At 50.5% G+C, this 14,855-nt stretch overlaps 1 protein-coding gene across 2 annotated transcripts in view; it reads left to right on the top strand.

Annotated features, from left to right (window-relative positions):
- LIMK2 (LIM domain kinase 2) overlaps positions 1-14,855 on the top strand; it is a 28,903-nt gene that overhangs the window by 10,538 nt on the left and 3,510 nt on the right. Inside the window, exons 1-12 of one of the 2 annotated variants that reach the window (XM_088532394.1) lie at positions 736-817; positions 5,435-5,570; positions 6,192-6,301; positions 6,562-6,750; positions 7,204-7,309; positions 8,190-8,386; positions 9,054-9,240; positions 11,559-11,645; positions 12,394-12,525; positions 12,809-12,865; positions 13,052-13,117; positions 13,895-14,069. In XM_088532394.1, the coding sequence (XP_088388520.1) occupies positions 765-817; positions 5,435-5,570; positions 6,192-6,301; positions 6,562-6,750; positions 7,204-7,309; positions 8,190-8,386; positions 9,054-9,240; positions 11,559-11,645; positions 12,394-12,525; positions 12,809-12,865; positions 13,052-13,117; positions 13,895-14,069 (1,495 nt within the window). In that variant the 5' untranslated portion in view covers positions 736-764. Of the gene's footprint in view, positions 1-735; positions 818-5,434; positions 5,571-6,191; positions 6,302-6,561; positions 6,751-7,203; positions 7,310-8,189; positions 8,387-9,053; positions 9,241-11,558; positions 11,646-12,393; positions 12,526-12,808; positions 12,866-13,051; positions 13,118-13,894; positions 14,070-14,855 lie in introns of those variants that run through there. The other variant, XM_088532393.1, reaches the window with a different exon arrangement.

Raw genomic sequence — 14,855 nt, 5'->3', positions numbered from 1 at the left:
GCGCTGCAAGCAGGAAGGTTGTGCTTGTCTGGTCTGATTTGTACCTCTCGGCTTTCCCTCGGGAGATGAAGAGGGTTAAACGATCGCCGAGGCCTCTGTGCTAAGGCAGCGCTGCAGGGGAAGCCGTTTCGGCGCTGGGGCGGCCGCGTGCCCGCGGGCTGGGCCAGCAGTCCCTGCCAGGCGCTGCTCTCCTCGACGGCTCCGCCGGGGCGCCCCGCTGCTACAGAGCGGTTTCGCAGCGCTGCGCTTGGCTCCCGCTTTGGCAGAATTGCCCGCCTTTCAGCGCTTATTAATGCAGTCCCCTTCGGATCAGAGCTCCACCTCTGGAGAAGAAGGGGAGTTTATAGGGCTTATCCCGTCTCCTTAGTCACCCGCTGTCCCGCAATGGCTCCTCCTCCCTCCCACCTTGGGTGGGACCAGAGAAGGGAAAAGTTGACAGCAGTGAGCAGGCAGCAGAGCTCCCTCTGCACAGCTATTGCAGAAGCATGTCCAGCTAGCCCGGCTCCAGTTATCCCATCCTTCCCAAGGGTGCAGCGCCTGCGGAGCGCAGCAGAAGATGGTTATAGCCATGGGAGCCAGGAAGAATCTGAGAAGGAACAAGCAGCCGAGAGACCTGGCATTCCTTGGGCAGCTTCCCGGAGCAGCGAGGCACCTGGATCAGCACAGGATGAAGTGAGCACTGGCTGCTGCCATGTTGGCAGAACAGAGCTGCTCAGAGGCTGTTGGACAGGTTTGTAGCTGAGCCGGTTTATCCAGTGTCGAAGATGGGAAGTTACTTGTCTGCCCCAGCTTACTTCGCTCCCAAGGATCCCTTTCGGTAAGTCTTGCGCGGAATTAGCAGGGGAGCTTCCAAGTGTCCTTCCTGGCCTGCAACGCTGCCCACGCAGTAGGTGAGGTGCAGGGAGCCACGTCCAGGGGCTGCGAGCGGCCCTGTTTGAGCAGCAGGCAGGGAAGGGTCTCGTTGCTGCGGTCGCTCCCTCTGGAAAGAGGGAGCAGCAGCCGGCAGGTGAAGCAGCGTCTGGCAGGCCGAGAGGGCTGCGGGCAGCCCGAGGCCACGGCGGCTCCGTGCGCGTCTCCTGCAGCACAGCCTGGACTCGGGCGCGCGGCGAGGGAGCGCCACGCGCCGCGGCCGGGGAGGTGACGTAATCCGCAGCAATTGGGGTTTGATCCTGTTGGGGAGAAGAAATAGGGACTCTGCGGGTAGCTGGGGACTTGCAGGACGTTTCACTTGCACGGAAAGGATTCCTGCCCCATGTTACTTGGTTTATATCAGCCTCCTTTCTTGGTTTGGCCAAACAAACGAGACATGAGGAAGATGTTAGCTCTAGAATAACACTTTGCTTGCATTGGATTTCTGTGGTGAAAACTCTTAGTGGGGCTGCACCCAGCCGTGATGCTGACTGACTGCTGATGTGCTGATAAGGTGGATGGATGGGGAAAGGCCAGGCTGCAGTTTCACTCTGCCATCCCATTCTCCCACCCCCATCTGCCTGTCGTTATTGCTCCTGTTCCTGCAAGTACTGTGGTACTTTGGGGGTAAGGAAACTTCAGTTAAAGCAACCAGGAATCGCTCAGGACGCAGATTCCCGTTTCATAGGAGCATGCTCTGCTGTGCAGATTGCTAAGTTTATCTAGGCACCTTTCCGAAAAAGCGCCTGCCCTTGGAAGAAGGGAAGGGAGCAGCCATTCGAGCTTCAGGACGGTGTGTGACTGCGCGCGGCGGCGCAGCATGTGTGCTGCTGCACTGAGCCATCGATACACCTGTACGAGGTGCTTTGGAGACGGTTCTGCATCAGCAGGGCTTAAATGCTCAGTCTTCTCCTGGTGGGGCTGTGATTCCTGGCACGTGCGATCCCTTGGCCGGTGTCTCCAACGCGCTGGGTGCCGCCTGCCTGGTCCGGTCGGGGCCGCGGCTCCCTGCTGCCTGCCTGAGTTAACTGATCCAGCCTGGCCCTCTGGGGGGGATTTTATTAATGAGCCCTTCTCAAAGGGATCATTCTCTTGGTGCCAGGGAGGTCTTCACTTCTATGGGGGTATTAGCTTTCATTTAGATGAAAAAAGAGATGTTTGCCGCATCAGCTGAATCTCCCTCTTGTTGAAAAGCAGGCTGGTTATCTGTTGTGACCTGATCCTCCTCCTACCCCCTGCAGCACCCAGCAGCCATCGAGCAGCAATTTGTGGGCTCCTCCTGCACCTGATGCATGAGCACCAGGGCTGAACGTGGCCTTCCACGTGCTGCTGGTGACCTGGGGAGGGTGGCAGCGGGAGGGAGATTAATTTTTTCTCCATTGCCAAGGCTGGGAAGGGAAGAATCACAGTGTGTGCAACTGTTTAACCAGAAAAGGGTCCTGTGGCCCTGGGAACAGGGGCTGAAGAGCAAGAGGAAACACATGGAGCGTGGCTGCTTCCAGTCCTCCTAGGGGCTGTGTTTTGTTGCCCTGTAATAAGATTACCAAACCATTTAGGAGAAGACTAACAGTTTCTAAATCTAAAAGAGAGAGGAGCAAGAAACCTTCCTTTCTTCTGGCCATGGTGAGTGGCAAGGAGGAGCTGGCTTTGTGCCTCCGAGGTAACAGCGTTCCTGCCTGGGCTGCTGAGAGCAGTGGCAGCGCTGCAGGGCCGTGTGCTCCAGTGGGGAGGAAGAGGAAGGAGCCTGTGTATCCCCTGCAGTGAGTTGTGCTCTGTCCACCAAGTCCTGGGGCACAGCCAAGCAGCACCGTTATCACCTGGGCGAAGACACTGAAACAGCTCTTGAAACATCGTGTTGTCCATCGGTTCTCCAAAACTGACAAACCTGGAGCCTCTCCTGCGCTGCAGAGCATGTGGCAGAGAGGAGCAGAAGGTACCGTTCGGCACCGTGGGCCACAGCGATGTCCTCTCATGGGCGCTGCTTAATGAAGCAGCCAGCTGGGCCCACGAGCAGCATCTGCGCTTTGTGCCTCTTGCCTCCCTGCCCTGGGTGGGGTGCTGAGCCCGGAGGACCAAGCTCGTCCTGCCCAGATTTGTTTAAGTGCATAGCAGAGAGCTGAGTGCTGCTGGCTCCACCTCCTCGCCTTCGCGCTGCTGCGAGTGCGTGCAGGATGTTTCCACAGGGAAGCAAATGAACTGAGTGCCCTAAGGTTGGATCAAACTGGGAAGAAGTGAGGGAAGGGTAAAGCGGGGGGTCCTGTGGAGCCAAAATCAAAGTGCAGCAATGTTGCTTTTGCTGCAACTTCTTAGGGAGGTAAGAGAGTGGTTGAAGCTGGAGAGAGGTTAGGAAGGGAAAGTGTTGTATTTTTTAATCAAAAAGTACCTAAACCAACCAAACAAGCCTCACTCACCAGTATGGAAAGAACTTTGAGGGAAGGACAGGTCCTAAAGCCTTGGTGGAGCCGTCCCCGGTCTCCAGTGTTGCTGCCCGCATCCCAGGTGCAGCCGTGGCCACAGCTCCCTCTGGAAGACGTAATGGCTGCGGGAGCGGGCGCTGGTGCCGGCGCGCACGCGGCGGAGCGCGAGGGGTGCGATCTGCCCCTGCCCAGCCAGGCGTTCCTGCCACGAGCTGATAGAAATCTCTGCTGTTGGTCTCCACGTGCTCTGTTCTGCCTCCCACTCGCTGCTTCATTGTTCAGCGTGGGGTATTTACTGCAAACGAAAGCCAAAGGCCAAAGTGGTGGAAGGCAGCGTGTATCGCAATGCCCTGCGGGTCTCCTGCGTGCCATTGGCAGGGTGTAACCCTCCCCGTGCCCCGAGGCTGCGGTGATGGTAAGTGTACCTGCTATCACACTGCAAGAGGCTGCTGCTCCCCCTGCCATGGGCTGGCAGGAGCTGTGGCACATGTTGAAGTTCTTCCCCATCCCATATGAAAGGAGCGGGGACGGGATATGAAGCTCCTCAGCTGGGAGAACAAACACTATAAAAGCCAAACCCGTTGGAAGGAGCAACTTTCCTGAGGGCAGGGTACGGCACTAAACACCTCGTGAGGTGTTTTCCCCTCCAACTGCTTACACACAACTTTGCCTCGTTGCTTTGCAGCCTCTCGAGATGGGGCGAATAACTCCGTGTTGGAGCGCAGCCCAGCGCCTAGATCAGCGTGCCCGTTACGCGCCGGGCGAGTTTACGGGGATGTCTTGGCACAGAGAGGCTCTCAGGGAGCCAGCAGCAGCTCTTGCTTAGAGCCAGGAGCGCAGGAGGGCTCCCGCCCCGCGCTGGCTGCGCCCGCGGTGCAGCGGGGAGCCCGCTGTGCAGGGAGGCACCCGCCGGCCTCGCAGCTCCGCGCAGCCTCCCGCGTTCCCCCCATCCCTCCAAGCCAGCCAGGGCTAGTGGCGACTCACCTGCCCTCGGTTCTGCACTCAGAAGTAGCCTCTGCCAGGTTAACTTTCCTGGTGAAGTCTGGGAAGATGCTGCCCATGGCGAGGGCAACGATCTGGAGCGATGCAGCCGCCGAGGGAGCGGAGTCCTGTCTGTGCCTTATCTCTCTCGAGTCACACCTCTGTGTGGCAAACTGGAAGGGGGTGGACTCCTCTGCCCAGTGTGTCCTGTTGAGGCAGGGTGATGTGTGTCCAGGAAGCCTGAATATCTGGGTTCTGCTTTTGAACATGCTGAAATGGTGACTGTGGCAGCATCGCTGCAACTCTTCCCTTGCTTCTTTTAGATAAAGGATTAATAACAGTTGGATGTTGAAAAGAGGGTTAACATTGATGTCTGAAGAGTTTTGCAACTGCCTTCCTGAAGTTAGAGAAGTCCTTGGGTATGAGTTTGGTTTTGTTTGTTTGGAGTATGTGTGTGTTCATGCTCTACCCTGAGCAGGAGCAGGGAGACTCATCACCCTTAAATGGTGGATGAATTATGTATGTGGGGCTGTAAGGAGGAGCTGCTGTCCCTCCACAGAATGCTGTGGTGGCCACACTTTCCCTAAAGACTGCTGCAAAACTGCCTTTGACCTGCATAGGGAAGTGGATCCAGCCTCTCTGTTGCCCTCTCCGAAGTGACTGAGGAGACTGGTGCTCTGACACAAGGTGGCATATTGCTACGTGACACAAGGTGGCATGATGCTACAGAAACACTGACTAGAAGGTAGGGAAGCTGTCCACATGCCGGATAGCTCTGCAGATGGAAGCTCACATCCTCAAAGAAGGGAGGAGAAAGCAGAGGTGGGTCTTGCCACTTGCAAATAGAAGCAAAATTTTTAAGGCAAGGTAGTACCTTAAAGCAAGTGATGCTTCCTGTTTGAAGGTTTGTGTGTCTGAAAAACTTAACTTGTCTTTTCCAGCTGTGTTGGCTGATACTAGTTCTCAAAAAGCCAGTGCTCAGCTAAAAATGCCTTGGTACATCTGCAACCGGAGCAACTTGAGGCAAGGCTGCAGCTGACATGTCGGTTTTGCCCATGTGTGAGAACCTTTTCTGCTGGTCTGTGACTTGTTGCCAACTGGAACCTTGTTCCTTTGTTTCCTTCAAGGTGCTCTGAATGTCAGGATCCCCTCACTAACTGGTACTACGAGAAAGATGGGAAGCTCTACTGTCACAAGGACTACTGGGGGAAGTTTGGGGAGTCTTGCCATGGCTGCTCTCTGCTGATGACTGGCCCTGTGATGGTAAAGACTCTGGCGTGCTTGTCCTTGCCTGGGAGCTCTCCTGGCTATTCAGATAACCAAATAAACTCTCATTAATATTCTACTTGCTGCTTAGCTTTTGTGTAAGAGGTTAAAAATTAGCCTTCATTGTCCACCTGTGAGATGTCCCTGTTAAAAATAGGGGTATAGCTCTTAAAGGAGGAAGTTAAGAGGGTGCTCTGAAAAGAGCACAGCCAATTTCTCATTGCCTGGGGAATAAAAGTATCTGAGTTTGTGCGTTGTCTGTTTGAAGAAAAAAAAAAAAAAGGCTCTTTCAACTTTACTAATTTAGGCATAATATTAGTTACTGTGCCAAGAGCAACCGAACAGGAAGGTTTAATATCTTGTTTACTAAGCGGCAGCAGAGTAGTATTTTTGATAGTTGATCAGCTGCCAAATATTGCAGAGGTTCCAGGGGCACGAGCTTTGCTTCCCATGTTGATGTTTGTTTCAGAGTTTTGTGGCCAAGGTGCCCAGGAGCAGGTTCAGGGAGGGTAGAACGGGCTAGTATTGCTCTCTAGTAAAAAGCTACCTCTTGATCTGGATGAACATGTTAATGAGAGCTAATGGCCTACTAATCTGCTTCTCTTTCTGTGTGTGTAGGTGGCAGGAGAATACAAGTATCATCCCGAGTGCTTTGCTTGTATGAGCTGCAAAGTGATCATTGAAGATGGGGACACTTATGCCCTGGTGCAACATTCCAGTCTCTACTGGTAAGACGCAGCTGCACATTTCATCACTGAAAATGTGTGCTGTGCCTGGCTGTGTGTCACCCACATTCCCTGATCTGCTACAGGGATCAGGGAGTGTCTAATTCTGTCTAATTCTGTCTAATGCTGCAGTGGGGAACTCTAGGAAGCTCCTTTTGAGGGAGCTGCCCCTTGTGGCTTAGGATCAACAAGGGAACTTAGATGTGTGGGATTGACAGGGAGAGATGGGACACTGCCACGGTGACGTCCTTTGCTTCCTTTAGTGGAAAATGCCATAACCAGATTGTGCTGACACCGATGATAGAAAAACACTCGACTGAGTCTCTGCGTGAGCAGCTTCCCTATACACTGACCCTCATCTCCATGCCGGCAGCCACTGATGGCAAGAGGGGCTTCTCCGTGTCTGTGGAAGGCGGCTGCTCCAGCTATGCCACTGGCGTCCAGGTGAAAGAGTGAGTACGACAGGGCTGCGCGCCGGGTGCATCCCTCTGCAGAGGGAGCTGGTGAAACTTCCCCTCCTGCTGCTGTCCTGCCAGCTGCTTTAACTGCTTGGTGCATGCAGAGGCTAATAGCCATCTGTGTTCAGTCTCTGCTTTGCTCTTGTGATGACTTTGAATGATAGCTCTTTTTCCTTGGTGATGTCTCCTTCAGGGAACATGCAGCATTTGGGAAATCGTAGTGAGTTAGCAATTTTTGCCCTTGAGCAAATGAAATCCTTCCCCCTCCAGGCAGTTTAGGCTTAACCACTTGCTCCAGTGGTAGCTTGCTGTCTTATAGCTTAGCACTGCTTTATTTCCAAATACCAATAGCAAGGGAAGCACCAGAAACCAAATGATCATTGAGAAAACAGGCTAAACTGACTTCCCCTCTCCCCTTTTCTTTTTGCCCCTTTCTCCCATGTTTAGGGTTAACAGGATGCACATCAGCCCAGATGTCCGAAATGCCATCCACCCTGCGGATCGTATCCTGGAGATTAACGGAGCCCCTATTCGGACGTTACAGGTGGAGGAGGTGGGTAGAATTCTATCCTGAAGCATCCTCTCATCTGCCTTTGTACCATTTTTCTGTCTCTTGGCACTGATCCGTCACCCTACATACAGTGTCTGTGTAGGTTTGTAGTATTTGTTTATTCCCACTGCCAGTATGAAGATACGCTTTGCTACCCCTTCCTTCCAGTGGAGGAAGAAAATGTAGCAGATGGAAAGGCAGCTTGGATGCAGTTCAGAATTTCCTTCAAAGGTGAAGGAAAGCGATAAGGGAAGTGTGGAGATCTGACAGCTGAGAAGAGCAGGACAGTGAATACTATCTTGGTGTTGCCAGCAAAGTTTGCTGCTCTAATCCCTTTAGAGGCTACTATGAATATGCTGAGCTGATGCTAGGGATGAATTTCACATTGCAAAAATGTATATTTGGGGTCTGCATTTACATGTAAATGCAAGCGATGTGGCGGAGGTATAGTGAAATCACTATTACCTTCTGACTACATAAGGTTTTAATTTACTGTTGGTATTGTAAATGTGGATGTGAGGAGCACAACAGATGTGTCTCAGATAAATCTCTGTGTAGCTTAATGATGCCTTTGCAAAGCTGTTTTTCCCAGGACTGTTAAGGATGGAAATTCATGTAGGTTTGGCCACTTCTCAGAAAAAAAAAGGGTTTGGTCTCTTGTAGCTGACCAGAACAGAAGATCTGCATAGGATGATCAACTTCTGTGTAGCTAGCTTGACTAGTCTAGTAGACAGCTGCGGTGTGTGCAGCTAAACCACAAGTATGGAGTGATCTCACTGAACTTGCTACTCTGAATCCTGAAGGGCATTCTGCTGCATCTCGTACCTCTTGTCATTTGCGTTCCTCCTGTTTGCCATCATCCTGTCCTTCCGTGTGATTTCAGGTGGAGGACTTGATTCGCAAGACAAGCCAGACGCTCCAGCTGCTGATAGAGCACGACCCTGTCTCGCAACGCCTCGACAGGCTCCGTTTGGACTCCCGGCTTCCCGCCCACATAAAGTCTCCCATCTCCCCCCACTCCCTCTCTCCACTGGATATCAAGGAGAATCTGGAAGGAACGCTGCGCCGACGCTCCCTCAGGTAGAGCCGTGGAAGCGCTGCCTCTGACCTAGCTTGGCTTGGCCCTGTGCTGCCTGCCTGGGCCTGGGCCCTGTGACTGCAAATAGCTGTAGAGACTTAACTAAGCTGTGGTATAAACTACTGGCAAAGAGGTGCAGAGCTTGTGGTCCTGCTCTTGCCGTGTATGCTCTCCATTCCCTTCCAGGCTGGCCATCTTTCATTACTAAAAGTAAGGACCTCTACTTCTAAGCTAGAAAAGTTGTTTCGTTTTATTGTTAGAAAACTTGGAGGACAGATACTTACTGTCCTTAATGGCTGGGAGAAGCTGGGATTTCAACTTTGGGAAAAAGTTTGTCGTCTTACATCAGGGCCCTCAGTTGCTCATTCAATCATTTCACAATATTTTAATTTTTTGTTAAGAGCTGCCTTTTCACAGCTTGTTCCTTCTCCAGAACTGTGCCTCTGGAGAAGGGGCAGAAGATGTGCTGTTGTTAGGCAGCTGCAACTTGGAAGCTACTAGCGATTTGTCAAGAGCTTCCATGGTGCTGGGAGAGGGTCTAGCTTTTGAGATATGAAGAATACTGAAGCATCTCTGGAAGACGGTTCCTTAGGGACTAATGATAATATACATTGAACCAAAAGCTCTCTAGCAGCTTCCCTGATCTCCCTGTCTCCTTTTGTTTTCTAGGCGAAGTAACAGCATTTCGAAGTCTCCTGGCCCCAGTTCTCCAAAGGAGCCTCTCCTTCTGAGCCGTGACATCAGTCGCTCGGAATCCCTGCGTTCCACCTCTAGCTGCTCGCAGCAGATCTTCCGGCCCTGCGACCTAATTCATGGCGAAGTACTAGGAAAAGGCTTCTTTGGGCAAGCAATCAAGGTAAGGGAGCTCCCCAAACATGGATCACATCACCAGTATTTGTGTATCACAGGAAGCTTTCCTGCTCTCTCTGTCCTCTCATACTTGCCGTACTGATAGTGATCAGTTCGGGAACTCACCTGGCCCACTCAATGAGATCAATTCCTCTGTCTTGTTCCTTGTCTGTGTCCATAGCTGGATTTGACTCTGTCCTTTTTGAATGCCAGCTTTGCTCATGCACACCAGTCTCCTGGGTTAGATTTAGAGCTCTGGAGTGCCTGTGTCACAGCCACCAACCGTGGTGGGGTAATGGGAAACTTGCTCTTAGAAGACTCTTCCTTAGGAAGAGGTGAACTCAGCTCCTCAGTTCAGCACCTTTCACTGCCTAAATGGGTCTGTCAATATGCTGGTAGCTGTCAGGGTTGCATGACTCAGAATTAAAATTGCCATTAATAGCAGTTCTTCTGTCTTGTATTTAAACTCTATGGTCTTCAGTGAGGGTGCTTCAGGAGCTCTGATCTGTAATAGCACCAGGGAGCAGCTTCCTCTGCCTCATCAAAGGTGGTGTGAGTTCCTCTCATTTCTGCTTGCCATGCTATGGGACTTCAGGTGTCCAGCCACCATATCCATCTCATGCTCCCATGAGAGTTGGGGAGACAGTACTACAAACCTGGTGCTTTTGGTCTGATGCTAATGAGCATATTTCTCTTCTCTGCTGGTAGAGAAAAAGCAGGTCCAGGTAAGCAGAAACTTCACTCTGTCGCATGCTTTTGTCATCTGTGCTCACACAGTTAATGGCACAAAGGCATTTCTTTTCTGACCAAGCTGCCTGATAGTCATCCTGTTCTGGTGCATGTTTTAAGGGTTAAAATCTCCTTGTGGTTCAATCATGGCACTTACTTCAGTTTTGCTGTTATGTCAGCTTAAAAATTACACTTAACCTTGTCTTGTCTGTGTCTTTGTCTTTTTACTTCCCTTTATCTTTGGGTATTAGATGTCCCTGGCTTCCATGTTGCTAAAATGTGTGGTGTTCCCTGGCTAGCTATTTAAATTTGGATGCTTCATTCCAGACAGGAGCAGAAGAATACCATACTTCTGCTTCTTTTGCATTATTCTCCATTCTACGCGTCCATATTCCACCTTGCTCAGTCCACTGGTTCCAAAGAGTGCTAATGTGCCACAGTATTTGCAAAAGCTCACCAGTTTCCTAAACTCAGTCCTGTGTTCTGAGTTGCAGATCTGGAGGCTTTCTGAAAGGCTTTTTATTTTAAAAGGATCTGGAGCAAAAATAACCAACAACTTTTTTGAACTTCAGATTGAATGTTTTTGATGCAACAAGTTTTGTGTCTGGTCAGAATAGTTCCCTTCTGTTCCATTTCAGAGAGAAGGGTGCTTGTTTAATTATCCAATTACCCAGGTAGACTGAGCTGTCCAAGCTAAACAAATGAAGGGGAAACCTGCTTATCAGAATTTGATCCCTTTACCTTGCTTCCCTGGGGTGTGGGAGTGAGGAGAGTTAAAAGAAGCTTCCAGAACACAGGAAAATGCCAGGAACTGTTTGTATAAGGGCAAACATTTCTTGAGGAACTAGAAATGCTTAAGAGCCAGAAAGTATATTGTCGGATGTTCATGGTGGATTTCTGTGTGTTGTCCACCATTCTGGGACCATCCTTGCAGGTAGCAGTACTCTACTCCCAAGGAGCATGGAAAGACAACGGAATATCCTTAACTCAATGGCCTGTGTGTCCCAGCTCAGCTTGCATAAAAGTTGGGTTGATAAGCTTATCAGAAGCTAACAGGCTTCAGAGTCCCTGAGACTGAGGGGAGTCTCAGAGTCTCAGAGTCCCTGGTTTGGGGTTGTTCGTTTTGATTTTTTGATGCAAATGAACACTGATGCCTTTGCTAATACAGAACTGTTAGGGTCCGTGTACAAAATGTAAGCATCATGCTGGGCAAACCCTGTCTACAAGGGAACTAGAGGCTTGCGTGAGTATGCAAGGAACTGCTGCCTTCAGAGGCTTCGACGGCCTGTGTGCATGCTCAACCCTGTGCTACCTAAAGCTGAGCCTTCAGCTCTGGTTCTTGGGATGCTGCTATCTCCTGGTATGACTTTGTCAGCCTTAGGTAGTCTTCGTCTCACTTGCAGGTTCTTTGCTAAATTCTGAAAGAAGAAATTTTATGTTGTGTTCTGCAGCTCCCTGGGATCTCAGTTTTCTCCCATCTACACCCCCTGTCTGAATGGAGGGAGATGTTACCCTGTTTTCAGAAGCATGTTACCCATATCATTAGTGCTATGCATTTGAGATCTTCCCTGTATTTGTGGTGTCTCTTTCCACCAGGTGACTCACAAAGCAACAGGAAAGGTGATGGTGATGAAGGAGCTGATTCGCTGTGATGAGGAAACACAGAAGACTTTCTTGACAGAGGTAAGAGCAAAATTTTGAGAAGTTTCTGAGTTAATAGTGTGCCATTACTTTCTTCTCTCTCTTCTCCAGTGGGAGAGTGTTCACACCAGCCCTGGCAGGAATCAGATAGTGACGGGGGAGATGTCACACTGGGCAAAGCCTGACTCTAGCTGAATGTTTGCTGCAGCGAAATGTGACTCACCTTGGCTGAGCAGTAGACATGACATCAGCTCCCTGATCATTAATTTTTCAATGATAAAAAGCATTCTGAGTCTAAGGCAAATTAAGCTGTGTGAATATATACAGCATTTATCCCTTGAGCCTTGTGCACAAATACAAATGGTGAAGGCTAATGTCCATATGATGTTTAAGACTCCTGCTGTAATTGAGCTAAATCATTTTCTTGGTGGCCACTTAGCATGTTTAGTGAAGTCAGATTTAGCTTAGAGGGATTCCTAAGCACCTGGTGCTGCTCTTCTGACCCTGAGGTAGCAGTGTGGAGCAGCTAGCTAGCCTGGAGAGCAATTGTATCTTAAAAGTCAGCCAAACCTAAGGATTGTCTCCTTAAAGGCTAAGATCAGGCTAATCACACAATATGAAAATGAAGAGGCAGCGGATAATTGATGGCCTTAAGGTTGAGGTTTGAGTGTGATTCCTGGAGGTGACCTCCAGGGCTGGAGTGCTCTCCTCTGTATGAATATCACCACAGAAGATCTGTCAGGGCTTGTTCCACTCTCTTCTTTGGGGCTGATATCTCTCTGCTTTCCAGGTGAAAGTGATGCGCAGCTTGGATCACCCCAACGTGCTCAAGTTCATCGGCGTGCTGTACAAGGACAAGAAGCTGAATCTCCTCACCGAGTACATCGAGGGGGGCACCCTGAAGGACTTCCTGCGCAATGCGGTGAGTGTGGGCTGAGAGAGTGTCTGGCAGACCTACTGCCTCTGGCATGAGGTGGTCACTGCCTCGTGCTCGTGGCTACTTGTGATTTTTGTTGCTGGTCTTCTCCTGTGTGGAGCTTCATGGAGAAGCTTTCCCTAGCTATAGTGGGCCTGGAGCTTGGAGTGTTGCCTCTTGGGACTGTACCATCTCTCTCTGACTGCTGTAAGAGTCTCTGCTGAGAAGCAATAGCTGTCATCACCTGGCTGGTAAGATGCTCCCTGACTGTTGAGGACTTGTCTTTCAGGACCCGTTTCCCTGGCAGCAGAAGGTCAGCTTTGCCAAAGGGATCGCCTCTGGAATGGTGAGTCAGAGGGACCTTCCATCACAGACCCAACCTCCAGGGCCAGGTTAGCTGCTTCGGCAGGGCACTGTGTGAGGGGCTGCAGATGTTGCCTGGCCTCTAGGAAATGGGTTTGTGCAGAGGGCTGTAAATGTAAAGGTGTTTGTCTGGGACCCTCTGATGCTGACTTCTCTCCCTCTGTTCCAGGCCTATTTGCACTCCATGTGCATCATTCACAGAGACCTGAATTCACACAATTGCCTAATCAAGCTGGTGAGCTACACCTCTTTCCCACAGCATGCTGTTCCTTCCTCATCCTCTTTCTTACCTGATTTTCTCCCCCCACCCCGACGTTCAGTCTGGAGCCCTCTCTTGTCAGGATGTGGAACTGATTCAACTCCAGTTTGATCATGTTTTCACCGTGTCTTCATGCTGCTCTCTCAAGTTCTGTCCTGTGGTAGCATCTCCTGTTAACAATCATATTATGAGAATTTAATCAGTTTTATTCCTTATCTCAACTATGAATCATTCTTTGCAGCTGATTCTGTTCTTTTAATCACTTGTTGACTTTTTTTTTTACTGCCATTTAGGATTTAGAAGTGTGTGTGGGGGGGTGCTGCCTTCCTAAAGTGCTAGGTCACAAGATCTTTGCGTAGTTTCATTCTCTCAAGCCCTGCTCCTGGTCACTTAGCTGGAATATGAGATTGATGTCTAGGTTTCAGCTGACCCACCTCTTAAGTTTCTGTTCATTTCTGGCCAGGTAGAATAGGAAGGTCTGAAAAGAGAAAAGTCTGAGCTTGCTTTGGCAAGTGTAGCCAAGTTAATGGGGTTAGTGTTGATGACCTATATAGGAAGGAATTGACCATGGAGAGAGGAAATTACAAGTTGGGGCTGTGAACTGGGTGTCCTACACCTGTCCAGATGACTTGCTACTCATCTGGCTTCAAGAAACCTTGCTAGTAGCCCTTCTAGTATAGTTGGTAGTGGACAGGAATTGCAGCCTTTTGCTCCTGAGGGGAAGCAGTGGCTCATGCTAAATCCCCCATGTAGGATAAGACGGTGGTGGTGGCTGACTTCGGTCTGTCTCGGCTGATTGTGGAGGAGAGGAAGAAGCCCACCTTGGAGAAGCCTTCTGCCAAGAAGCGCACGCTGCGCAAGAGCGACAGGAAGAAGCGCTACACGGTGGTTGGGAACCCGTACTGGATGGCCCCGGAGATGCTAAACGGTAAGGTACTGATACCAGATGCGGATGAGGAGCCTGCCTGTGCCAAGGTACAGGGATGACAGGATTAGTGAAAGCTCCTATGTCTTAGTAACAGCCAAACCTATTAGAGTGTATGGTTTTAGATCTGCTAATATGTGAGCTTATTTGTACACAGAGGTGCTTCAGCTGCATTTGCTCTTGCTGTACCTGCCCTGATAAGGCTTTGTACCAGCAGACGGGATCTCCCTAGTAGGCAGGAGTAGCCCCAGACTTGCTATGGCCTAGGTAGCCATAAACTTGCTACAGTCCAGGGAATAAGAGACTTTGAAAAAAGACTGAACTTGAAAACAATTTCCGTAATAGCCTTGTGCTTTATGACTGCCCTCTGAGGAGCAGAGAGTTATTGAACTGCAGGGTGAGGCTTATGTGTGCTGCTGCAGAGATGCAGGGAGAAGCCATCTGCTACCAGGCTTGCTGGAGCCTCAGGGTCAGGGGTGTCTGAGGGCCCTGGAAATCTATTTTTGGCACGTGACAGTGCGTTAGGGATGAACCACGTCCTTCGGGAATAACTGTTCCTGCAGAAGTTGAGGTAAGGGCGAAACGTAGTGGGCACATTTTTCTCCTAATAAACAAATCTTCTGACAAGGCGAGACAGTCGGACTGGCTGTGGCATTGCCCAACTGGTTAGATACTGTCCACCGTGGAAGGGAGGACATGGATCTTCCCCCCTGTATTCAACCCTTCTCTGTTTGCTTTCTTGTATGCTGATCCGTTCCCCTTTTCTCCAGGCCCTGCTGGAGTCTGAGC

The sequence above is a fragment of the Tinamus guttatus genome, unplaced genomic scaffold (assembly GCF_059628265.1).
Source record: "Tinamus guttatus ecotype Peru unplaced genomic scaffold, ASM5962826v1 Tinamus_guttatus_pri_ptg000459l, whole genome shotgun sequence".
Taxonomy (NCBI): Eukaryota; Metazoa; Chordata; class Aves; order Tinamiformes; family Tinamidae; genus Tinamus; species Tinamus guttatus.
The sequence above is the reverse complement of the archived record's forward strand: the minus strand, read 5'-3'. Positions and strand labels throughout refer to the sequence as shown.